Here is a 27,837-nt window from a genome sequence, read left to right on the forward strand (position 1 = left end):
TTCATTGACGAAGATGAATTTCTTAGATATTTTCTACTTCTGTATTCTAGACCAAAAAATTTATTTGCCGTCCAGTTGGAATGACATCTTAGAAAGTCAGATTTTCGTCCGGTTTCAGTCGGAATGATATCTAAAAAAGTCAGTTTTTTACCTGCCGAATTCCCATTTCAAGCCGCATCACTGAAATTAACGGCCTTGACAATCCTGTGCGTCATTACAATGGATTGCATGCGCCTGGAAATTCTGGTTCGAATTGCAATAATTGCCAATTGATTGCAGATAGCTCAGAGACAGGTTCCGGCAAAAAATACGCAGGCCCGATAGCAAATTCAATAAATGTAACTGACATTCTATCTTCGATCTCATGTGAAGCTTGAAGCTGGTTGACATCAAATTGAAATTTCTTTTTAAGTACAACTTCTAATGCGTATTATTTCAAATTCCCCGTAAATGTGCATAAAGAAAATTAACAAACATTATAAATGTTTATTCCGAGAACTGGACTTACTGATTTGTTTTGGTACCTCATCTCTGATAAAAGTAAACGCAGTGATATAAGAAGGACCCAATGAAAATCATCTAAATATGTCTTGCTTTCTTTTTAATCCGGTAAGTGATGCAACAACATAGAATATCTGATTGAAAATGATGGGATATATTAAAATTACAGATTATATGCAATCAATTACATTGAAAGGAGATTAAATTTTTCAATGATGTTATCATATTTTATTAGGTTCGAAGTACATCTATATCACGATAAAAAAAATAGTTCACAGTGCTACCAGCAAAGCTTGAGTGAAGGAGGTAGTGTAGCGAATGACTGAATAATTATTAGATCAACAGCGGTCTATCATTTCGATTGATGAGGTCAATCTGGCAGACGTCGCAGGCTTGATCGAAGCGACAATTGATAACTCCAGGGCAATCAACGAGTTTGAAACGAGTTCAATAATTGAATAGTAACAAATGCGCAGTCTCATGCGGGTTGTTTTCAGTTGATATTTAAGATTAATATCAAGCAGTAAAAGGAACTTTGGTGTCATGTTCAATGTAATTGGTGTGTGAAAATTCTGGGTACAAATTTCGAAACATTTTTCTCCACAGGTGTATAATGACCTGAGTTTGTGTTCAAAATATTTTAAGGTATATTCAAAACGAACTGCTGCTTCTGCTGACCTTAGGGCAAAATTAAAAATTATTAAGAAAATGATTAGTCTTCAAGTTGTTTGCCTCGGCTTCAGTTTGTTGTGCCTCCAACATCAAAGAATTAGATTTTTAACGAAAATGTTCAACTAACAGAGTTGAAACAACCAAGTGACAACGAACAAAGTTCATGAGTGACGCTCCTCCCAAACTCATGCACTTACACTTCACAAAAAATTTTACAATAAATACCAATTTGTTTACGTCATCAATTATGCTTTGTAATTCCTTGATAATCACCATAACATATATTGATGCTCTAGCTCCTGAAGGATGTCACTAAGACGTTAATTCTCCTTTTGAATTATCGATACTGACTTGATAGAAATTTGAGTGCTTACTCATTGATGTCTTAGTTACCGTCATTCGCTAGTGCCTAAGTAATATTTAAGCGTTTCTGGTCATCAATATTTAAATCTAATTATCTGAACTTCATCCGTATAGTTAAATTTTTTTCGGGGGAGTATTGTTATTACTGGCCAATAAATATTACCAGTAAGTCAATATCTTAAAAATGTCCAAGCAAATTAGAAAAAAAAACTTGGAGCCAAGAACTCGTTGGTCGCTCCTCGTTTTGCGTTTAAATTGCAATGAATGTATTAATGGAGTCCAAAACTGGACCGATTAATCTCAGCATAGTTTCATTTATCAAGACCAAAACTTGAGCGATTGACCTCGTCAAAGTTCCGCTTGTGGAGTCCGAAGCTAGACCGATTGATTTCGTCAAAGTTTCGTTTGTCAAGTCCGAAGCTAGAGCGATTGATTTCGTCAAAGTTTCGTTTATCAAGTCCGAAGCTAGAACGATTGATTTCGTCAAAGTTTCGTTTGTCAAGTCCGAAGCTAGAGCGATTGATTTCGTCAAAGTTTCGTTTGTCAAGTCCGAAGCTTGACCGGTTGATTTCGTCAAAATTCTTCTTGGTCAGACGTCGCGAGTCTAAGAACGAAAAAAGTCTGTACAAAAAATTCGGTGAATGTGAGCTTCGTCGAATCGCCTGGAGGTTGAAATCGTTGGGACTGTAAAGGCCGAAGCTGGAGCGGTTGATTTCGTCGAAGTTTCGTTTATCAAGGCCGAAACTGGAGCGGTTGATTTCATCGAAGTTTCGTTTATCAAGGCCGAAGCTGGAGCGGTTGATTTCATCGAAGTTTCGTTTGTCTAGGCCGAAACTGGAGCGGTTGATTTCATCGAAGTTTCGTTTGTCTAGGCCGAAGCTGGAACGATTAATTTCGTCGAAATTGCGCTTGTTGAGTCCAGAACTTGATTGGTTTATTCCGTCAGAGTTCCTCTTTGAAGTCCCAAAGCCGTTCCTGAAACGAAAAAAAAAAACAAATAAAGATTAGCTGATTTCCCAAATTTTGATTTATTGATAAACTGCGCAATACTATAATTGTGCAATGTCAGAATCGGGAACGTATGCTTTATGTTACGGGTTTAAATATGCCACTGAATCACAACATTGCGTTTATTTAGAATTAATCTTGGATAACGACATTTTGATCTTTTCATAAACCAAATTTATTAATAAATTATCGTTTCGCTTACAAATATAATCCCGCATAACTCGAAATACCAAATGCCTAGGTACAGGCTTGTGCGCTCGTGGTAATAACTATGAAGTACATGAATTTCTCGTGTGAATAAATTCATAACTTTGTTTGTAACGATGATTCAATTTTAGGACCATATGCAGCGCCACGGTGTCACGCACATTGCACAAGCTCCCACATTTGTGCGCGAGATTGCAATTCGAGAAACTAACAATTGCTGGAATGGTTATTGGCAGATAAATGTCACAACAAATACGAATTGGTATGAAGCTCGTGGGTGTAAATGCACGATTTAGTTTAGCAATTTCATGAAGTTTGTGTATTATAAATTGTTGTCAACCGGTAAGAATCCAGATGCGATTAAAGACGTAATTCTCACGTACATCTCTAGAGAGGTAAATAGTTATTTGAATGCAATCTGTATTTTTTTATTAAAAATTATTTTATTGGATAATTTTTCATGATCTTGAAAATTAATTTCGATCGTTCCATTACACTCATTTAAATATGTTAAAATTAAATCCCAAAACATTCAGAATCAAGCCGGGAAGTCTTAGACTCAGGGAGCTCAATTTTTAGGCCATCATTGGGTGATAATACTTGTTGGAGTGGTAAGTAAGAAAACAATAAGATAGCATGACGAGTGAACAATAAGATAGCATGACGAGTGAACAATAAGTTATCACGACGAGTGAACAATAAGATAGCATGACGAGTGAACAATAAGATATCATGACGGGTGAACAATAAGATATCATGACGAGTGAACAATAAGATATCATGACGAATGAACAATAAGAAGTGAACAATAAGATATCATGACGGGTGAACAATAAGATATCATGACGGGTGAACAATAAGATATCATGACTAGCAAACAATAACATAGCATGACGAGTTAACAATAAGATAACCTGACTAGCGAACGATAAGATAACATGAGAAGTTAAGTATAGCATAGTATAGTATCTTCGGCGATGAAGAATAGGCCTGGATAGGCCGGTCGTCAATTCTTGCTGACATTAAGATGTCAAGACGAGCTAACATTATGCTAACATAACGAGTTAACATTAAGATATCATGAAGAGTGAACAGCAAGTTAGCATTACAAGTGAACAATATGATAGCATGACGATGAGAATTAAAATGGCATGACGAGTGACAATTAAGATATCAGCCTTTAAACTCACATGAAAGCGTCGAAGCGTTTGGGCCGTTCATCTTCGCCCTCTGTAAACACGGAAATAATTGATTAATAAAACTGTACAAGTATTGCTAATTGATGATAGTTTTGTACATTTTTTCGCTTTTAATAGATCCTTTTGTGTTTGAAAAGTTGGAGTGTTCTTACATTCCAGATACTTGACGTGTTGTCGGACAATTTTATTTCAAAAATCTTGATCATTCTGTTACTGTCTCACTATCTGTTAGGATGATACGCACATTATTAAATAATTTGATATTTCAATTTCTAGTTTCTCAGTTTGTTTAAAAATGTAAAAGAATGATAAGAGAAAATATCCCTTTAGTTCATGGAAGGTTAATAGAAGTGTGTACGCGTTCTCCACTGACAAAAATCAACTTAGAAAATGTGAAACCCAATTATGAAAAGTTTTAGATTTCATGAAAATTGATTGCGAAAACACGTAGTTTGTTTGAAATCTTAGTAGATTTTACCACTCAAGTTTCAATTAGCAATAAATTTTGCTCCGCTGGTGACCCAATTATGAAGTTTTGTGGTAATTCATGTCGAAAATAATCCTACTTTTGAAGCCAAAACTTTCAGCCAAGCTGTGGGCTAGAAAACTATCATCTGGTACCGGTTATAATACGTAATAAATAACAAACATCCGAAACCATGGGAAGAGGCTCTTCCTTTACAGTATCTTTGAATTTTGAACCGAGAATTTTGAAGTCTCTCACGAATCTTTTTGAACATACGAGGGATTTATTGTTTTTTTTTAGAATGATTCAAGCTCAAAGGCCTGCCTACGAAAAATAATCGAAAAACAACTCAAAATTCAGAAGTCTTAAGATACAACACTTGGAACAAAATTTTTAAAGCGAACTTTTTGCCCCAAAAGCTTAGCCAACACAAATGTGTTTTGGTACAGGAAGAAAGAAACATGAGGTCATATGATTCAATTTATCAACACACGGAACTCCTCTTCGTCAGTTGATAAAATTAATTTTGAATTGTTAAAAAGTAAGTCATGAGGTTTGGAGGAGAGTCTTACCTTGAGCTTAAAAGCACAAGGTAAATCTTAGGTTAAAAATAAAGAAAAAATCGTGTTAACTATAAAAAGCTAGCTCTCTCCTCCCGTAAATGTGTAGGCGGTTACATTTGAGGTGATACATTTCTATCTATCTAAGGTGATACATTTTTCAAGACGGCGCATCACTAGCATCTACCGTACACACTAAAACACTTCAATCTGCAATAAACGTCTCACTATACTCAACTTAGATCAGCGTAGATTTCCTGACTAAGCTCTTGACTAATCTCTCGTCTTGATATAGCTCACTAGAAATCGCTATTTCTAGAAAATTTTAAAATAGTAGTTATTCCGCCATTATGATATTGGTGTCTTTTCTCAGCTCCCGATGAAGTTACAATGGTCACAATATTCTGTTTTAATGCTGTTTAAACGCGGAAGTCGTAATGTCTGATTCTCTCCAAGCTTGCTTTGCATTAGCAATGGAGAAAACTTGAAAGTTACAATCCTTTGAAGACCTTACATGGATGTTCACGTTTTCCATCACGACTCAAATTTAGTTTTAGTTATTGCTATGGTCACAATATTCAGTTTTAATACTGTCTAACGCAGTCATCTTAATGTCTGATTCTCTGTAAGCTTCCCCAGAAATAGCCATGGAGGGAGCCAGCAGGTTAACATCAGTCTAGGACCTGACATGGAAGGTCAAGTCTCTCATCACGACAAGCCGTCGAAGGCACACGTCACGTGGAGGTCGCGGACAGCTTTCAAGATTCAGGTCACGAAGATGACGACAGTTTAATCTTAAATAGATTGAACTGAATTTGAATCAATAAAACACTTTGCGTCTTTATTTCTAAATAAAAATTGAAAACATGCATGAATAATATTGAAATCTATAACAGCTTGATGCTCAGAAGGAATATTTCCTAAAAAATGACAGCCTGATCGAGCAGAAACTTCAATATTTAATAAATAAAAATTCTAGAAGAATTTGAATAATGATAATTGTCAATAATTTTATCTATATTCTAAAATGTAGGTTTAAATATTAGCAGACAAATATAAACAATATATAATGACGGAAACTATACCGATATATGTACATGCGTGAATGTTCGTCATAAATAATGATAATAAATATCACTCCGGTATCTGTAGTTGGGTTGCTGTATCAATTCGTCGAGCTAAAATTCCCGCAATATTTTTTGTTATTAATTGATGATATAATTTCATCAGTTTCATGGTGAATTGCAAAAGATATTTTTTTCTGCTCACCAGAATGCAGGAGCTGTAGCAGGTGCTGTGCCGGCGCTGGAGTCTCGACAGGTTGCTCGCGCTCCTCCTGCAACTAACGTCATTAGAAAATTAATTGAGGATTTTGAGGTTTACATTTGAGTTCAGAATCTTTTTCCCAGTCAACAGTCCAATTAGCAATTAAATTTGCTGAAACATTAAATTCCGATGATTTGATTTAGTTTAAATTTGTTTATTTCTTTCATGAATACATTTAAATTCTTGTATTTTAAAAAATTAATTTGAGATTAATTTAGAGTATAAAAAATATATTTTATTTGACCATCTTGTGCCCAAGATGAAATTATATTCGCAGATTCCTAATTTTTCACGTTCTTGTGGCATGGACAAAAAGACATAGACATTATTATCAAGGTGAAATATTTTGAAAAAAAGTGGAATTGGGTATATACGTATATTACTTGTATTTTTTCATTTAATTTTTTTATGATGTTACTTTGGATACTTTGTTCAAGGAGGCGACCAAACTAAAGGATCCTGAATATTTCAAATTCCAAGTATTGTTTGCAGATTGGTTTGTATCATGAGGCCATAATGTAGCAAGAACTGTCAATTTTTCCGGGTTCCATCTTCAGAAAATGGGTGAAATGAGTCTGGAGCATCGTTGAGAATCGAGGGGAACTTTGTTGAAAATGCGTACCTGTTGGCATACATTTTGAAAATTATTTGCGCAGATAGGAAATTGGTTACTTCATGTTTTATCCCTAAATTTTGACAGTGATAAAAAATTTTTTCAGAAGCTACCTTTCTTCATCATCTAGATTATTAAATTTTTTCAGCGATTATTTCGATGAATATGTGATGGTAAAGTAAGTGATGGTCTGGTATTTCCCTAAAAATTAAATGAATAAAGATTCAGTAATGATAATCGAAAACAAAAATTGCGCAGTTAAGTCAAAAAGAGAGCTGCACAATGGAGACCTTCACAAGTGAAGTACAGCCACGATCCGCTTATGCGATTAACTTCAGTAATGCTGAATCTTCGAACTTTATTTGCAGAGCTTAAATAGATGAGTTGATGAATCTTCTTTCCGCTGAAATATTTTATCAAATCAAATGAACAAAAATATGAGAAGACGCTAACAAATTTTCAAGAAAAACTGTAAATTTGAATTAGTGAAGCACTTGACTACGAGCGCTTGCAGTGAAGGGAGTAGCAAGAGAATGTCGCGGCAACCATCATAAATTAATTGGAATGGTTATAGCTGGATTCGTATCGATTAAAGTTCGAGTACGTAGTTATCTGTGGTGCGTAAATATTAATGAAGTTTAAACGTTGGATTTACAAATTTAAATTCTTCTTGTATAGTTTAGTCCCGAAATTGATTCGAAAGTTCTTTTGCTAGCATATGCTCTGGATTACAACAACTTCCTCGATCCATTCTTCAAAGAAGTTTGTGCCCCTGCATAATTCCAGAAGGGTTAAACGCATGTCCACTGAAATTCACATTTCCGCTTCGGGGAATGGTTATAGTCCAAAGGTAGGCTCTGGGTAAATAGTTCATTGCCTCGTTTGAATGGCCTTTGCACTGTTATGCCATCGAATAATATTGTATTCATGGCAACACAATGATATTGTTCTTGCATGAGATATGCAGTGCATTGAGGCTCCATCAATGTATGTCTTTGCAGAACAAAGAGGAACAACGTCTCCGAATCTGTGGATTGATGACAAATTCAGAGCTCTAGTTATGTTTTAGAATCTGTTTAAGACGTTTGGTACACTCAATATGAGTTGAAATAATAAATTAATGAATTTTAGACAGCAGATGTAAGGCGAAAATGTTCAGTTAAAATAATGCAACTATAAGCGATCGCAAATACGATCATTTTCTGTTTTTTGTGACTGAAATTTAATGTGTCTTTTAAAATTCGGATTGAAAATTCTTCAGTTGGAAGTGATTAAACTTGAAAATAAATCTATTACAATGTCTGGTTGAATTTATATTTTATAACTTGATCAACCAGTAAGATGTGTTTGAAATAGGCCTTTCACAGGCATGCAGGTGCAACTAACCTCGACCTTCGAGCAAACGACCTCAGTGACTTGTGCAGGCTTGTGGAATTTATTTCAAATATTTTACAGTGTTGACAAAGAGAATAAGGAAACTTTGGTGCAGGAAGCATGCTTATTAAAAGAAATTAGTGTGATATTCCATCACATTAGCGTGTGAGTCGTAACAATCGACTAAGCAACAAAGAAGAAAAAGGTCAGCCTGATACTGTGACCTGCGTGTAATGATAACATTACGCCAGCTAGCTTCACGATGCTGGTTGAACGATCATGTCCGCTAAAACAACAAGAGAAGTTTTTATATTCATATAATTCATCATTTCATACATCAATTTATAAATTTTTAACGAAATATCACACATTTAGGAGAAGACTACAAATTACAAAGTTTCAAATGAACGACATTTTCGACAATATCGATGATTGGCCGTCAATTAATTGTTTCCGTCACGCTTCGAAAGTTTAGGCTAAAATGTTTAAACTTTTACAATTCTGAACAAAATAATTATTGATCGAAGCAAATATTAGACGAATTTAAATAAATAAAATGCAATATTAGCACATATTGCGAAATTTAATGGAAAAATTATAGAAAAGTAACGACGAAGAATTATGTTTAATAATAATGATGAATAATAGAAAAATGATTTGTTCTAACTGTATTGGTTCCTTGGCTGCGGTTTTTTTTTTGACACACGTGCAAAGTTTGTTTATGAGATCAATTAAATTAGATTTCTAGCGTAACATCTTTACTTCAATAAACGATGAATTTATTCCTCACAATCGTTACCTCTGATCACACAAATTCTCCAGAATATTTTAGTGTCCACGAAAGTGAAACAACTTTCATCTAGAATTCAAGGCTCATGGATTTACCGCCGCAGCAATGCAACAATACGGCCCCTGAGCGGCTTTTCCGTGCTAGCTTGTCGTGAATCTTTTAATTTTTAAGCCTCTTCTTTCCAAGTTTACATTGAATAAATCTTGTGTTGGGTTTGATGTCCAGCTCCAATTTTAATGGGCTACGTTGTTGGGAATAAAAACATCATAATGATTTCGATCAAGATTTTCACAGAAATAGAAATTGGAATTGCAAAATTCTGCATTTCAATACTCCAGTTATTTTACTGATTTCACTAGCCAAATCAATCTATTATAAAATATTTACTCCTATTCTAGTATAGATTAAACATAAATACTAAATGTTAACGAAAGCTCCTGGAAATTCAAATCAGGTTTCCGGAGTCCTCGTTCGATGAGAAAATTCGAAGCGGTTCACAGCATGTGATGATAGCGATGCTGCATAGTTAAATTACTCGGTGAAAGTTCTCAAAGCGGAGCGCGGCATAGCGGTGCATCCGCTGCTATGTTATGTCGACAGCTGGAAAGCAGCATGGATGACATGAACAATTTAAACATGCACATATCTGTGAACAATTCAATTTAGGAAATTCATTAAAATAACTTACTTTTGATTTTTGAATCATATATATCGAGCCGCTGCAAACCTCCAAACGGGGGAATCAAAAATCAAATTTAAATGCGAGGAAATTTCTTACATTTGCACGTGAATTTTATAATGCCTTCTAAAAATGCTTTTAGTATGTTTGACGCCCATAATTAAGGAAGTTTTCCAGTGGCATAGCAACATTAAACATCCTAATGTGTCCACTAATCATAATGTTACTGTAGGCTGCAATTTTAAAATTTTCAGTGGCTCGTTATTTTTTGTTGATAAATATTTTACGCATATTCTTGCAATTATTATTATAACAGAGAATATTGCCGATCTAATCAATATTAAGTATATCTCTCAACTGTCTCTCAACTGAACTCTTTAGGGCTCATTTTCATAGGATGGTAGGCGATTTGATGCCTGAAGGTTAGCGGTAACCTGCCAACATGTCATTAGAGTTAATAAATACCTATGACACTGTTTATTATTGTTACTGTATCCGGTTCAGAATATTACTGGTTTGATTACATCGTTCACTTTAACTTAAATAAAAAATATTGCAAAACTAACTGCGTTTAAACGTCTTTTAGGTTTAACCTTTTAAATTTAACGAAAAACCTGATAAAGGATTGTTTGTTGAGATTTTCCATGCAACATATTTGGCGTCTTATACTACTATAATCAAGACTATACATGGCTAATGATTACTACTGCCGGTTATATACGGATTGTGACAATTAATATAATTAATATATGGGTTGTATGCCAACATATAACGACTTGCAGCAATCAATGCCACTCGATTGCTTGAATTATCAATATTCTAGAATTATCGAACTAACGTCGGAGATGGACTCCTAAACGTTCTCCATAAAGATATGATGAATTTTCGTTGCTTTGAAATTTCCAGTGAACCTATTGCAAATATTAAATGCCTAGCTCAACTAATCGAACCAAAAACTTATTCATACAGAAAATCAAAATTTATTCACATTTTTATCGTTTAAGCTAGTATTTAATGAGCATTTTTCTGAATCAAAAAATTCATAAATCATATGACTAAATTTAAAAACAAAGTTGACCTGGAAAGATACAGCATATTTCAAGCTCATGCACAAATTTATTAACATTCATATTATTTATCTCAATTTCATAAGCCTAAACTGTCAATAATGCTAACAATACGGGAACATCAATTTTCCGAGCATCGAAAAAAAGTAAATTAAACGTTAGGAGTAGTTTCCTAAGACTTTTAGTCCATTTAATGCAACGGTTCGCATTCGTGCTCAGGCTTGCCTGTGCGTGTTCACGACTCAATCCATCATAAAAAACATATACAAAGCAGAAAATTTCAAGCCATATACTACCAAAGTAATAACATTACAAACACGAGCATCATCCTTTGTAAATGAAATAAGAACATGAAATGTAAGAGTTGAGTAAAATTGAATTTTTCAGAGCGTTATATTAAATTATTTTAACGATTGGACAATTGCATGCTATTTGGAAAAAACGCCTTGTGAAGGATGTTCCACTAATGTTTCAAATAAAAAAGCTTTAATTGTAGGAACGCTATTTATTGAACAAATGAGTTGATGACTATTTAAATAATTTAATTTGTGAATATTTGATAAATATATTAGTTAGGAGCCTTATCCTTACTTGCTCAAGGAAATAGGAAAAAGCACGAAACTCGAATTAAGAAACTGCAAATAACTCAATCTGTAAACAAATGTAGAAGCACATGTACTACCATTGAGTTATATTTGAACAATTTTTTCTGCAAGAAAACTGGCGTCTATTCAATAGTCCTGACATAACCATAAGAAATCAAATCAAAATTTTTTCTGTTACTGTAAAATTTAACCGAATTTTATAGGGTAAATTTCAGTAACTAAAGAATTTAAAGTTTTTGTTAAATGCGTGGCAAAGTATTCAGCGTATGAGTAAATCAATAGATGCAACAATATTTTACTCATCCGTTTAGTTATCGTTTAGTTATTGAGTAAAATGCATAGATGCATTTTACTCAATAACTAAACGCAATACCTGCGGGCGTTAAAGGGGCCGGGCAATCATCCTACATGCAACACTGAACACATTTTCAAAACACTGCTTGTTCGAACGTTCCACGTCGAGGTGTTATTAGTTGTGATAGAAAGCCTTCCATGAAAAAAGGCGACAAAAATGGAATGTATAGTGAAGTTTGGATTCAATTCAACTTGGAACGATAGTTACGAAAGCCGAAGAAACTTGATCTCAATCCGATAAAAGTATAGTTTGGAGGACAGAAGTTTGAAATGGCTATACGATTTGGCCATCAGACAATTGAAAAACAAAAACTCAATGTTTCGTTGCGAATTCTATTTTAGATAAACCATAGTAATATTGACACGAATGATAATAATACTAATAAAAATAATAAAGATCGTTGTTAGAGTTGAAAATTACGATGTTTTGCCTATTGTTTAAGACATCGTTGATTTTCACTACTATTCGGGATTCGAAACCGCAACTCGCTGGTTCAACCTTGGTGAACCTAGCTGCACTAAGTCGTATTCTCATGAAGTAATCGAGCTATAAATTCGTTTTCGGTTGTAACGATCTTACGATGGAGGTCAGCATCGTCTGCATCCATGGACATGTTCCAGTAAGATTTACTGTGACGCTCTATAATAACTGCAGTAATCAACATGACTTGCGCATTTTGCGGTCGACATGTCTTCTTCGGCACAGAACTTGAGGGCAGCAAATTACAAGCATGAAGTAAATCTTAACTGAAATATGAAATTAACTATTTAGTTATAGACCAGCCCTAACTCATGTGAGATTTAAACTCACAAGTTGTTCTTCTCCACATTTAATTGTTGAAATGTTCACAAAATGACTGCTCCGTTGAACCAAAAGATAAATGAATTGCACAATGAAAAACCAAATCTAATGCCATTAATGTTAATAACATTGTTGGTGCCGAACTATATATAAGGCAGCTCAAGTAAACATAATTTGGTTCTGAACGGGAGTATTTGATACTGAGGGAGTAATATTTATTACTGGATAATGTAAAAATATTGTTTTCAGTAATGAACTTACTAAATGCAGATTATGAATGTGAAATTGAGATTGTAAATATAGCCTGGGATGTTAAAAATTATTTACGCGATTTAAAATCAAACTATTATACAACACTAATATTGAGTTTATTCCATAATGATTAATTTCCTAATTTTTTCAAATCATCTTTGATACAATATTAAGGGAGATCAACCCTTTGTGTAAAGATGACAAAATTTATTGGAAGAGGCCAGTTTTTAATAATTAAAACATATTTTTGTACATATACTACGAGAAGATAATGCTTGCGTCACCAGGTGCAAAAATTGCGTTGCAATAGCTCATGTAATCTGAGCTCAACTCATAAAGTTAGTCGTAAAGATTTGACATAGACTGTCGTTATTTGTGACTGATGAAAAAAGAAGGCTGACACATATTAAAATGAACGCGCGTGGAATTACACGCAATATCTGAAGACTGAACAGTTTCATCAAAATTTTTCAATTTTTTTCTTGAATCGGTTTTCCTCTGATGTAATCGTACGTCTTAAAAAATACCTAGGGTGCAGCAACGCTTGCGTAATTAGCCATTTTTCCATAATTGCAAAATTTCCCGTGGCAGAGAAATGAGCCTGGCGAGGTGAGAGAGGCGCTATGCGTCTTCATCGCTCGGCTCCTGGTAATTACTTGCAGCTCACCAAACCGCTGAAAACTCCACAAAAAAGTTCATATTCGTGCACTGATATTCTTAGTGAGGATATGGGTTAAAACATTTTTCTCAACTCGGCTATGAATATTTAAGTTATGAAAAATAGATAAATATTGACTTAGAAATGCCATGTAAATTTGATTTTGGAAGTTATGCAAAATTGCGATCAAGCCACCCACTATAAAATGAGTCATAAGGTGTACCCGGTTTTAACATCTCTATATATTGTACTGTTCGCGGATTTTGTCAATCTCTTGATCACACAACAGAAAAGAACAGACCAAGAACAACCAGCAGGATGCGTTCTGCAGACTGGAGTTGCGACCTTCAGAAAGCGCCTCGGAAAATCAAAAGTGACAGCGCCATGACGCAGAATTAGGGAGCCAGGGTACGAAGCTCTCGGCAACCCTGCGAATAATTCTGTCTGTCGTTTGAACAAAACTGGATTAGCGACGAAAGACTCATTCGTGACAGAACATGCCTGGCCGTTCCCTTGATCTGATGTAACGGTAACCAGCATTTGTTGTGGACTCGATATTTACTACAATAAAGACGTTGGTAAGAGATGAGCTTAAAATCATCTTATTCATCATAATATGAATATATGATCTAGTTTTTTTTCTGAACGGCACCACAATCATAAAATGTTCCTTGAGATATTACCTCGTTTTTCTATTCAATTATTTATTTAAAATATTTGAATGCTAATCAAGCTTAACCGTTCTGTTTGTCATCGCACTGGTCCCTAGACCTTTGACACACAAGTCTTGGATTAAATTTCTTTAAAAATGTTTCCAAAAATATTCATGACTTAACAATAATCTTCACTCGTCGCAGATCACGTTGGCTGACATTTACACTCATTTCGCGCAGGCTTGCTATTGTACGCCTATTTACCTCATGTTGCCAGCAATTGCCTATTTACCTCATGTTGCCAGCAATTGCCTATTTACCTCATGTTGCCAGCAATTGCCTATATACCTCATGTTGCCAGCAATTGCCTATATACCTCATGTTGCCAGCAATTGCCTATATACCTCATGTTGCCAGTAATTGCCTATATATCTCATGTTGTCAGCAATTGCCTATATATCTCATGTTGCCAGCAATTGCCTATATATCTCATGTTGCCAGCGATTGCCTATATATCTCATGTTGCCAGCGATTGCCTATATATCTCATGTTGCCAGCAATTGCCTATATACCTCATGTTGCCAGCAATTGCCTATATACCTCATGTTGCCAGCAATTGCCTATATATCTCATGTTGCCAGCAATTGCCTATATACCTCATGTTGTCAGCAATTGATGGCGGGATATCAACAGCACAAACACACGGTGAGCTAGTCACGACCGTCGTGTCCCGAATGATTGCCTATAATTAGTATAGGGAGGCTAATATAATCTGATTGTTGCGGTATTGGATGTTGTTTGCTGCAGATACGGTTTGTGCTCGAAGGTTTATATGTCTTCAGATTTGTTCTAAAACATTGCAACGTCATTTCATCTCCAGCAACGTTATATCATCTCCAGCAACGTCATATCACAATGGCTTAACATCAAACGTCAATTTTTTTTTGGTGTGTTCTATGACATAAGTAGGCAAGTAGATGTTGAGCTTTAGATGCTAAACTTTTCCAGTCAAACGCTAACACAGGAATGAAACAGAGTTAAAACAAAAAATAATTAAATGCATCAAAACTTAATATAAACTCGTACAAACTGATGAATAGTGAAGGAGTTGAAAACAGTTCGTGTAATTCTTACTTGGTAACGAAATAAAGGGATGTTTGTCACCGTAATCCTGAAATCGATGTCATGATCTTCCAACGGCTACGACGCTGACATCCAAAGCCGGGAAGTCATCAGAATTTTTGTGCCAAATGCGAGCGCTGCAGGGAAATTTTCTGCAAGGGTAAAGTTTAAGCCATTCGCAGTAAAATTTCGAAACATTGACAACAGATGGTTCCTGGTGGAGAATTTTGCCGCGCATGTTGAGTTATTTTGACTAGCTGTCTTCTTTAATAATAAGTTGCTTGATGGGGTTGTTCGATTGGCAGAAAGCTTATTCGGTCTGGAGACGCTGCCATATTGTTATTTTCCGATCAAAGTGTTTGCCTCCCTATTGTATAATTTTATATAATCACGCGTACCGAATTATGAAACTCAATTAAAGAAAATGATTGCGTACTAAAAAAACATATTTTTTATATCTTGTGAAGGGCTTGCTTGATTGTGGGGCACTCTAATATAAATAATTTTTTTCTGCGGACTATAACAAAAAATATCTTATTTTTATTTTGTGATTCTTTATTCCAAAAGAAAAATACCAAAGAACTCGGCATTCCCTACTTCCTTCTTCAAAGCAATAGTTACTCGTAAGTTTCGAATGCGACGAACCTTTACTTCCTACCAATAAAAAATTCATAGCGCTAAATTTTTGCTGTACTTCAACCTTCGGACTGCTCTATTTCACGTGGCTACGTCCGGACTCTTAAAAGCCCGCATTTAGCAAGCAAGCAGAAGGCGTAGGTAGAAGTGTTTGGCTGTCACGGGCTTTTAGCCTGCGCGGGACCCGAGCAAGAGAGTTTATTCGATTGGTCATCATGAAACACGGAGACCACATGAGGAACAAGCACATGTAAGTAGTGACGGAACAAACAGATCCGGAAACTAACTGAATTAAGGATTTGTATTCATTAGTTGTGCAATCTATTTTTTACATACACTTCACGTCCAGTAACTTTCGAACACATTGAGAAAAAGACATCATATTGTTTTTTATCCTCTAAACTTGATCAATTTTTTGTCTGCCAAGTTTAATTATTTACAAAGAATCTCAGTCTCTTATCAAAGCCCAGAACCAAGAATATTGGATCGCACGCATGTAATGAATGTAAGACGATCTTTTTTACTTCAAACATGCGATGCCTAAAATCTCTGGACAGGACATTAGCAAGTCCAAAGGCTTTCTGTGCATGCGTAATGACGTTTCTGATTATCTCGAGTGACAGCGAATATAGGAGCGACTGCTTGAACCTGAACCCCGGACAAGTCTGTATGCACTCTTGCGTGGCATTACGTTGATTCTATGCGCTACTAATTAAGTTCTAATCTATTCAGCTGTCGTCTCCTAGGTTAACTAGTTCATTTAGGATTTAGCAAGATCACCGTATTAGAAGGAACTGATGTGAACTCCGTTTTAAAAGTAATTAGAAAGATTACCGTATTAGAAATAACTAGCAAGATCACCGTATTATAAAGAACTGATGTGATCTGTATTAGAAGTAACTAGCAAGATACTGACGCGATAGAAGGAACTGACGCAATCTTATAGTATTAAAAGGAACTTGCAAGATCACCGTATGAGAAAGAACTGACGAGATCACCGTATCAGAAGGAACCAGAAAGGTCACCGTATTACAATGAACTGACGTGATCACCGTATCAGAAAGAACTGAAGAACTCACCGTATTTACGAGAACTTTCAAGCTAATCGTCCTATTTCAATTTCAATAGTGTTTGAGTAAAAACGCACAAAACGGCAAATTTTGTCTGCGAAAAAGAAGTTTCAACGGAACATTTACTCAACCACTAGGTTAATTTGAAATAAAATTCACAGTGAAGTATCATACAATGGTTCATTACAGCCGGTGAACATCAAATCTGCTTTCATGTATTGCTGTCCGAAACTCATCTGTCACCGGCCGCTGCAGAGACCATCTACATGGATCTGTATCATTAAGATCTGGTGTTAGCCTAGCTGTAATTGAAATGGATACAATTCATCAAAGTATGACGTTAAAACGTTTAATTTTCACTCCACCATCGACCGAGCTATTATGAAAAAAATGTCATCGAAGCAGACTGACTAATGATGCGCTTGATACTTTGAAAGACGCAGCCAAGTTGCGGAGTAATATCGTGTGCTTTGTCAATAATTAATTCCCTCAAACTCTTCTTGGTGAAACAAAACCATAAGTACGTGTTTATTCTAGAATGTTTAACAAAGTTGCAACGTCTGATAGCCATTAAAATATATTTTGCTCACATGTGATCGCTGCAATTCGATTGGCCGAGCAATTTGTCTCAACATCAAATCTGTCCATAAAAACATATATAAATAAATACGCAACTAACAATGATTTGAGCTGCGCTCAAATCATTGCATATAGGCGGTGCATATAATATCTGTAACGGCAGCTATGCATATAATATCTGCATATAATATAATAATATCTGTATATTATGCATATAATATCTGCATATAATATCTGTAGCGGCAGATATGAGCAGGTAAGCAGGAAATGCTGCTTTGCATAAGCTATTCATGATTATGCTTGGTGCGAGCTCCATGATGCATATACGCTTCAGGAATTGTCCAATTTCACGCATTAATTTTCCCTACTGTTATTTGTGCTCAATAAAGCGTGATCAGAAGTGCTTAAAATTAATAATAGTTTCATTGTATATTTCAAAAATATAACTCGTATGTTATTTTTTAAAAATAACCAAATCATTGAATTTTTTTGTTAAGCTTTCTTTCTGAATAGCTTTGTTCTTCCAAATTCTGGACATTATTTCAGTTTCTTCCAGAAAAATTGGAGGTTTCCTGTAATGACGACGATCGACAACCAGACTCATTCGTCATGCAAATTCTGACACCTCGACCCATGCCCCAGCACGTCGCCAGGTCAGATTTTCAAGCTCATAAATATTAAATAAAAAAGAGTTGCATTATTACGCAACAACAGTGCTTTGGAATTTGGGAGGCTACATTTATAGTCACAAAATATGACGTGTGATTTCGATTATTATGACATTAAATCAGATACATTTTTTGTCAGGGGAAATAATGATTTTTTTGTGATAATTCACGATGTAAATTTATTTTGATTGAATTTGAATTCTTGTTGACGCAAATTCAAAAATATTTTGTTTCCCAGAAAATTTACGAAGGAGAAGTTCATATTGAATTTTCTGAATGGACACAAGAAAATTTGGAAAAGGAAGATATGGTAATAACTTACACATGTGGAATTTACTTAAGACTAATGTTAGGTTAGTTAAACATAATATGGGTTAGCTAGAAATATATGCAAAAATATAAATGAAAAATCAAATTGAAAAAGAGATGGTTATTGAAACCGTTAATTGAGCCACTACGAGTTGCTCCTAAGGCTGGAATGTTTTTGAGGGACATCGCTTGATCCGATCTAAATGACTCATTAGCTGAAGCGCATGTCAGGGCCATTTCCTCCCAGACGTCTTTGTACTGCAGACATTGACCACAATGGTAGGCCTTTGTATTTCTGGCGCTGGCCACAATGGTATAGGCCTTCCTCCGAAGTAATTTAAATATGTCTTATAAATGAGTTCCTTGCTGTTTGGACTAGTGGTTTAAACTATCACTTTGGTACAGCTGCTAGACATACGATTAATTTCAAAGAAGTTTATAAAAATTTCTGCAATGTTTCCAAGATTCCATTCACTATTGTTTGCACTTGTTTAAATACTCGGTTAACAAACAGATTGCCAACTATTCCTGATTGTCAATATTAATCTAAAAAAATTGCTAGCAGATTTTAATTTTCTCCTCCGATTTTTTGCGGCATAATCTGAGTCAGTACTTTATTATTTATCTTAACTCGGAATAAATGATAAATTTTGTATTCCTTTTCCATTGAACAAAACAATGGAAAAGTATCGGCATTTATAAGACTAAAAAATGCACTTAAAGGTCACTATTTCATCACTTGAAAGTATTTCTCTACAACCAAATGAGTAATATCACTCCTAGCTTACTATGTTCCACGAAATGAAGAAATAAACTACATAAGTCCATGAGCACCCAGCGGAGGTGGAGGCCGACACCGTTTTTCACAAGTTTCCCCAGACCAAAACTTCATAAGCGAATTGTGTCCAATAACGCGAGGCAGACGTACACTAGGCCATGTTTGCTCTGTTCTACTAAGTCGTTGCAAACGAGGCTCATTTCCTCTAAGCAGCTGCCCAACAAACAACCGTAAAATGCGAACTCAGCATTACCGAGAAACGTAGACTATGTTTACGGGATTACCAGTTGCACTTATACCCGAATGGGTAACCAGTCGCTTACCACTCGACGGGATTACCAGTTGCACTTACCACTCGATAGGATTACCAGTCGCGTTACAAAATCTACGGGATTATTAGTCGCAATCACACTCAACGGGATTATATAGGAGGCGTACGCACTTCAAGTGACAACAGGTTTTTTACAAATCAACTCCATCCTAGTCAACTTAAATGCCACGTGCAGACACCAAATAAATACGAAAATTAACCAATTGAACACGACATGCTGTGTTGATTTCAAAATATTACATGCGACCAGGCGTGTGCTCTAGTTTTATCGCCTGTTATATACCATCTTCAAATGTATTCTAATACTATACGAACGGACGTTACCGATACCGACTCTGATCCAGGAACGAGATTATTATTAGATTAAATTCATAAGGGCTTGCTTATTGGCTTTATACCATAGATCAGCCACACATCGTGGATCATGAAGGATTTCTATCATGGAACAGCTACACGTAGATAGACGACCTGCATTGACTCCTTGATCCGACAAACTTCGATAAACGATCAATTATATAACGTGGACAAGTTTACTCACGCAATCTTTGCACGTCAGGCACGCTGCACGCCCACTGATAATTTCGAGACACTCTTCTATCTTTGTGTTCTGGAACGCGACAGGCACGCTACACCCCCACGCTGATACTGCTGAGACACTCTAACTTTGCTCTCTGGAGCGCAACAGGCACGCTGCACGCCCACTGATAATTTCGAGACACTCTTCTATGTGTTCTGGAACGCGACAGGCACGCTACATCCCCACGTTGATACTACTGAGACACTCTAACTTTTCTCTCTGGACCGAGACAGGCACGCAACAATCGCAACATGCCCACAGTAATACTATAGATGCACTTTATTTATGCTCTCTGGACCGAGACAGGCACGCTACATGCCTACAGTAATACTATAGATGCACTTTATTTATGCGCTCTAGACCGAGACAGGCACGCTACACGCCCACGCTGATACTATAGATGCACTTTATCTTTGCGCATTGGACCGTGAAAGGCACGGTACACTGATACTATAGACTCTAGGAATCGTTTAGCAGCGAGGACAAAGAAATTTATCGCGAGGCGCTCATCTGAAAGAAAGATCGCTGTTCATTAGCGTGGCTGTGGCCAAGGAAAGCCGATTGCATGTGTGCTGCGTAATCAAACAACTAATTTTTTTGACAACGTGTAGAAATAGTTTTTTTTCATACAAATTTCTTATCAAGCATGAAAATTTTCATGACGGTCACAATGTTAGTAAATTTTTTTCGCGTTGGATTTCGAAGAGTAAACCAATCTTTTTGTCCAGACTGAAAGACAACTTCAAATTGCTGTCTAGTTTTTGTAAGTACTCGATTGCACGCAAAATTATTCGAATCAGCATTCGTGATCATGTTTCTGCAGTTGAGATATCAGCCGTGCTGCCCGCTGCTGGGAGATATTCTTTTCCTGACGCATATGGAAGGCCTCGCACGAGAGAAACACTTGCTTAACACAGAAATCTTAAGTTCTTTCGTTAACACAAAGTATTAAACAACACATTTGCACGCAAGTAACGAGCATGATTTGTTAGTAATGACATCAATTTAACGCGAATGAGTTTGAAAGAAATGTTCTTATCAACGGAAAAATTTTAATCAATAACAAAAATAACAAGTCAAAATTTTAAGGCCCGTAAAAAATTAATTTATTTGATATTTACTCCTAAAAAAATAACCGATTGGTGATATTGAGTGTGTCATCTTAGGTAACTAACGGTAAAGGTAACCCGACGATCAACGAAACTATACCCAATAATGAGACGCTGCTCTGCTCACATCACATGTAGTTACGTCGCGTGTCACCGGACGCTCGATATCGGCAAAATTATACATCACTGAAGAACACTCGATCGTACATGCCTCATACCATGAGGTATCATGCTTTTTCTCTCTTTTGTATTGTGAGTAATAGCCATGATTTATAATACGGAGATCTTGTCGCCGTCTATTTACCGTATGAAGAAATATTGCTGCTGAGAACTCATAAAGGAGCCTGACGTTAATGCATAGAAAACATGCTTGTTCTTTTACAAATTATTCCTTAAAATTTATCTTGAAAATTCCGGATACAACAATAGACTAACAAGTTGCAATGCGATATTTCTTAAATATTGTTGACGCGTTCAAGCAACATCAGTTTTGGATTATATATTATAGATTACCGCATGAAGTGGCATTAATAAACTCTTGAAGAAACAAACAACATGGATCGATTCATTATTGAGACGCTTAGAAATCCACAAACTGAAAAATTACCAGAGCCTGACAATCTATAGTGTTACACTTACGATGGAAAGGCGAAATTCTAGGAATGGTGGTTCATATATTAGAGATTGATCCAGACTGGTAACAAAATCGGCACCAAAAGGAATAAAAAATGAATTAAAGGATTAGAATTCCTGAATCAAAGGAAAATTTGATTCAGACTTTTAGATCCAACATGAGGCGTGCACTTGTTCAAACAAAAATTCCACTTCTCATAAATTTTATCCAGGGACGATGGCTTTGCCCTGTCGCAAAATCAAGAACTGCCGCCACTCGTCGCTATCTTAAGTCACTGCAACAAGAAATAAATTGTACAATTTCACGAACCACTCCTCAGATTCTATAGTCTCTAATGGGCTATGATTGCAGGACGAAATTCGCAGCCTGTTGTTTTATTGCAAGTGCACTCAAACGAAAGGCAAAAAGTGAACGAATGTTAAAGTAATTGATTCGCTCTTGGGCACGATGGAAGTCTTGTTTCTGCCAAAGAGAATAATAAGAAAACTAATGTGGTTTTTGAGTAAACAGGCTTTCCTTTGAATAAATTTGAAGTCGTAATACTGTGTATGAAGAGTTGCTCTGCTGGAAAGAACTTGCAATGTTGTATCCGAGAAAAGGATTCATGGAAAAAATATTTGGTCTACATTAATAAAATTATGTAGCGGTTAAAAATTAACACAATAATAAGTAGCAATTTTCATGATAAATAAATTATATTATTCAGATAAAAATGTGGATATGGACAAATCCTTTAATTCCTAAAATTTTCATCTATAGGTATCAACACATCATGTCTGGAATGCAATTGGTTTAACTGAAAAAAGAGAAAATCAACAATCATATTCAAGTTACATTTAATTTTAAATTTTTTCGATTATTTATTGGCGTTACCTGGAAAGATGGAATAACTCCATAATAAATTCGAATTGCTTACCACCCCAAAGTTCACCGTACCTTATCGTATGCCTTGCCAACTGAAGACATCAAACGATGTCCGCAATTGATTCACTGTCCAAATAAATTGATTTTGTGCCGTTCATTACATGTAAATTTATTTATGCACCATCTTGCACTCAGTATAGTACACTATTCAAATATATAATACTCTCATTAATAAAATAGCAGCTTCAATTCAAAATCATTAGAGAGCTTTGCAAATAAATAATAATAATAATAATTCTTTGAATTACCTTCTTGCTACATTTACCACCTAAATTTTTTTGGCATGACATCATTTCATGTCTCAGAAAGAAATTAGGTTAAATTTTCATGAATTGCGAAAAATTATTAGTCATTCTATCAACGTGACGAAGATTAATCAAATCAAGTTCTAGCGATAACTATCGGATGATTTTGCTTCTCCAACTCAGGCCACACGAACTGTTGTTAATGGTTCTGCCACTAAGTTCTTGCCATTGTACATGGAGCCTTAGGAAATGTGGGGCACTATTTTATCAGACATGAACAATGACTTTTACAATCGATAATCAACAGTAAGCCATTAGATTATTTAAATCTCTTGAGCCTCAAGATTAGTTCAGTTATACGATAATTTAATTTAAAATTTCATTGGGTTTAGGATCTCACAAAGCATATATTACGACGCTCTCTCAGCTCTTCCATATTGCAGGTGACTTACATTCAAAATTCTGCTGTCAAGCAACCGAACAATTTTTCCTTGATGAAGATTTCATGACATCAAATTGGCCCAAGTTTTGAAGATTTGAGCTCTGCCTAGACTTTGATAGGAGAAATATCCGATGGAAATGCAAATCTGCAGTCTCATCTCATATTAAATATTCCGCGTCCTTTTGAGGACATTTTAAAAAATTCTGTTTCGCTGCAGCGAAGAAACGCAACAACAATACGAAGGAAAACGCTTACGATGGTGTTAACTTCGTCTGTAAAAAGTAAAAATAAAAAATTGAGCTTTTGAAACTTTTTGAATTGAATTGTTTCAATATTACTTCACTATTAGACCAGATAACGAATTGAGGCTTTTAATATACAATGCAAAGAGTGAAGTGTTTTCTGGGCGCCATTTTTGTCTGTGTTCGTCATGATTTTATCACACTCAATGTAAGGTATCAACATTAAAAATGTCGTTTTGTATGAAAAATTTTTTGCGCTTGTTCAATAGAATTTATCGATCCCACTACTGAGCAAGCAGAGGAGCGCTATCAAAGAATCTGGATGAGGGACGTCTGGATAAATGGCTAAAATAATCATCCCTTATACTGAGCGCAAATCTCAAATCTAAGCATACTTGATAAAATTTACATGCTCAGTTTTTCAAGCAAATTGTGGACACTTATGATAGTTACCCAAATAGTTACACTTCAACTATATTCTCTCAATACTAGTATTCCAACTAATGGGCTAAATTGATGGATCATTAATCTAATATACGCAATCCACAATTAAAATTAAAATTTATTTAAATTTAAATGATCTTTAATTTATTCCTAGTAAAAACCATATTTGTTTTCATCCACTCTAGTACGTTCGTAAAGTTTATCAGGCATTATGCAACGGTAAATTATGGTCGCAGGTTAAAATGCAAGGCATCCGCGAAGTTTCCCCAAATCGCCCTAGGCTCCACTAAGCCGTCGAAGTTCAATTCGCTTAGCAACAAAAACTTGTTATCAATAAACGATTTCCAGCCCTGAAGCTGTGCAATTCAAAGCTCATATCTTTATCATTTTTTAGCATCAAACCCTGAAGCGATCAACACGATCATATTTTGGTTAGCATTTTCATAGTTTTCTTTCCAAAACATGAAATAAAACGTTTCGTAAGCGACTTGGATTAAAAATAAAACCAAACCAATAATGGAAAAGCAAGGGCGGGGTTGTCAGTCGGAAACTTTTACAACGACGACAGCGGTTCTTAAAAGCCTGCAAGTAATCAGCTCGAGTGATGAAGCTCGCCTTGATCGCTCTACCTCAGACTTAATTAAAAACAAACTAATTTCTGCGCTGGAAGTGAGCAATTGGAATTAGAATATCGAAGTCAACACACCTATAAAAACTCCTTTATTGGAACCGATTTTCTGGCGGCAAAGCGAACTTTTCAGAGACATGTAAAATAATCTGGTAGTTTCTTCAACACCACGAGTTTATTGTAGAGTCGTAACAAGTAACTTGTTTGAGGCATTAAACGTTGCGGCCGAACTGAAAAAATATAAGAACAGATATCGTAAGGAATGGTTGAAATGTCACGTGAGTAAATATAGGCGAGATAAGGGCACGGGTGTAGGTTTGGCCGAGTGGCTACTGAATAATTGTTAAAAAACACTACACAATTGATTTGACGCCCACGTTTGAGTCTTGTTGGAACTTCTTATATTTGGAGATCATTATAAAAATTCCTTGGTAAGAAATGAATTTAAAATTTGAAGAGCAAAAATGTTTCTTACACTAGACGATTTTAAACTCTTGAATTTCTAAGTCTCTTTGTATACTACATGTCTACATCGAATAATGTGCCTGCGGTACATTTTGAAATGCTAGATCGTGCACGCAGCTTTTGGATAGATTGCGCAAAAATCCTGAAAAATGATCTTATAAAAAATTCACGCTAATTTGTTTGTCGTGTTGCTTTGTATAATGAGGCTAAAATGTTTTTTGGCAGTCGATATCTAATGAAGCAGATATCACAATAAATAATTCCTCAATGCAAATAAAAGAGCTGTTGATTTTTTAGATTATTTCACTCCAGCCTACAAGAAAAAGCAATTAGTTTATCTGTTTTTCCATCCTGGCATTTCTTAAATCCAAATTTTCTGAAAGTCAGTGATAATATGAGTGCATTTCCCTCATTTAAAACAAAAATTGGAAATTGTCTAGAAATGAATGCTATTTCATCGGAAACCAACATTCCCGACAAGTTGAAATACTGCACACGAAATAAACTGAATGCAAAATAATGCACAAGGAAATGGGCTAGCATGAAAAGCAGCATGGGTGAGGTGGACAAGTATTAGTTCGAAATATTGAAATTATCTACAAAATGGAAATAATGATACAAAAATTGAATGAATTTGAATTTAAATGCTACGATAATTGATGAATAAATTTAGCGTTCTGAGTCTATAACAGAAAATAAAATTATTATGAAAATTTTTCGAGCGGAGTTATGAATCACAGAAAAGTAAGTGAAAAGTGACTATTGAAAATTTTTAGTTAACAATGATAATAAGTGGGCTAAGAGTTTTAAAAAATTTCTACTTGTAACAAAAAATTATGTGGTAAAAAAATTAAAATTTGAATTGACGAATATTCGCAAAGATTATATTCTTTTTCAGCATTGAATTAATTGATTTGAAAAATTGTTTCAAACATTAATTGACATGAATGACAGTAAAAAAACGGCGCAGTCGTAAACTGAGTATTAAAATGTAACTCATATCCTAATTATTCCTTTCTACATGTATACTTTGATACAATTCAAAATTAGTCGTTTAGAAAAATTTTTAATATCTCGATGCTCGCTAAATATAGTACAAAAATTCGTTATTTTTGTTGATGGTCGGAAATTAATTTTATTGGTTTACTTGCGCCAAGATGAGTGATGTTCATGTATTCAAACCAGTACGTACTTCGTGAATGAATGAATAATTCGATTTTAGCGCATTTTCTCATTTATGGAACAAATGCACTATTATGCTCGCCATGTCCGTCTGTCTGTCTGTCCGTCCGTCTGTCCGTCCGTCCGTCCGTGACCTTAAGTTTTCGTCGACGAGAACATGCGCTCTCTGTCACCCACTGCTGTAAGTACTGAGTTATATTTTTTTATTTTAAAATTATTCCTAGCAGCATCACAAAAGTCTGAAAAAACTATCCCAATCAAAATAACTTATTTTGTTAATGTTTGCTTCTTCAGGCACTTCACTTAACTTCATAAACAAATTATATTTATTTATTGTTTCATTTGTGATCGCAATTCGGTAAATTTATCGCAAAATTTCGCATTGAATTTTAGTACAATTTTTCCTGCAAAATAAAAATCTGTTGCTAGGAGCTCACCTGACTAGCAGCGAGCGAAGACGCCGCTAGCAGCAGGACTAGGACGCTCATGGGACCCAGCCTTGCCATGGTCATTAGAGGTGATGAATGTAGAGGTCGTTACTGCTTATTGGCCTCTGTTAATTTGTTGATCACTCCCGAGACTCTTGTGAAAAACCTTAAATGGGTTTATTTTCCATTAAATATACCGTGGAATTCGTGTCTCCGTTAGTGTGATGCTGCAGAAGTGACACGATGTGTTGCAGTTGCGGTGGATGCGGCAATACTGACACACGAGGTTCGCGCTCCTCGGCTTTTATAGGCGGCGGTACGCATCAGGTGCGGCCCCAGTGCGTGGGGATGTCGCAGGATTCTCTCCCACTCAGTGTCCTCCCTCTCATCACATCCTTGCTATTACTGTCAATTAACACGTTAGGTCATAACCGTTAACCTTACCATTGTTCTGATTTAACCATGACATAAGTAGCACTAGCTAACGTCTTCGATTTTTAAAAAAGCTCTAAAACTATACGTTTCCGAAGAATTTTAGAACTCTTCAAGATCAATAGTTATTTTGAATTAAATGTTTTTGCAAGCCTTTAAGAAATTAAACTTAACCAGAAACGGATTAAAATATACATTTGAAGAATCATAGGCAACCTTGGGCAACCGATGGCAACCAAGTTTCGTTGCGAAGAAGCTTAATCTGGAAATTTATCTAACAATAAGTAAATTTTCTAAAATGAACATAACAGAAATATATAGACGCTACTTAAATACAATTAGGGAGTCTAATCTGCAATGATAGTTCAATTAATTAAAACGAAGACAATTTTACAAATTTAAACGAAACTAGCAAAAAAAAAAATACCTACAAACTAGTAATA

At 35.5% G+C, this 27,837-nt stretch overlaps 1 protein-coding gene across 2 annotated transcripts; it reads right to left on the bottom strand.

The window, feature by feature from the left end:
• Positions 1 to 472: 472 nt before the first annotated feature.
• Positions 473 to 27,226, bottom strand: LOC108680863 (orcokinin peptides type B). 2 transcript variants are annotated; one of them, XM_047881074.1, is made up of 5 exons: positions 26,972 to 27,226; positions 6,246 to 6,318; positions 3,942 to 3,981; positions 2,016 to 2,511; positions 473 to 1,925 (listed from the first exon to the last, which is right to left on the bottom strand). In XM_047881074.1, exons 1-5 carry the CDS (start codon positions 27,044 to 27,046, stop codon positions 1,848 to 1,850), a joined length of 762 nt encoding a protein of 253 aa, XP_047737030.1. In that variant the 5' UTR covers positions 27,047 to 27,226; the 3' UTR covers positions 473 to 1,847. The 2 variants fall into 2 exon arrangements, with proteins under 2 accessions (XP_047737030.1, XP_018025269.1); XM_018169780.2 differs by having other exon boundaries at positions 473 to 2,511.
• Positions 27,227 to 27,837: the final 611 nt, after the last annotated feature.

This window comes from Hyalella azteca, unplaced genomic scaffold (assembly GCF_000764305.2).
Source record: "Hyalella azteca isolate HAZT.00-mixed unplaced genomic scaffold, Hazt_2.0.2 contig6971, whole genome shotgun sequence".
Taxonomy (NCBI): Eukaryota; Metazoa; Arthropoda; class Malacostraca; order Amphipoda; family Hyalellidae; genus Hyalella; species Hyalella azteca.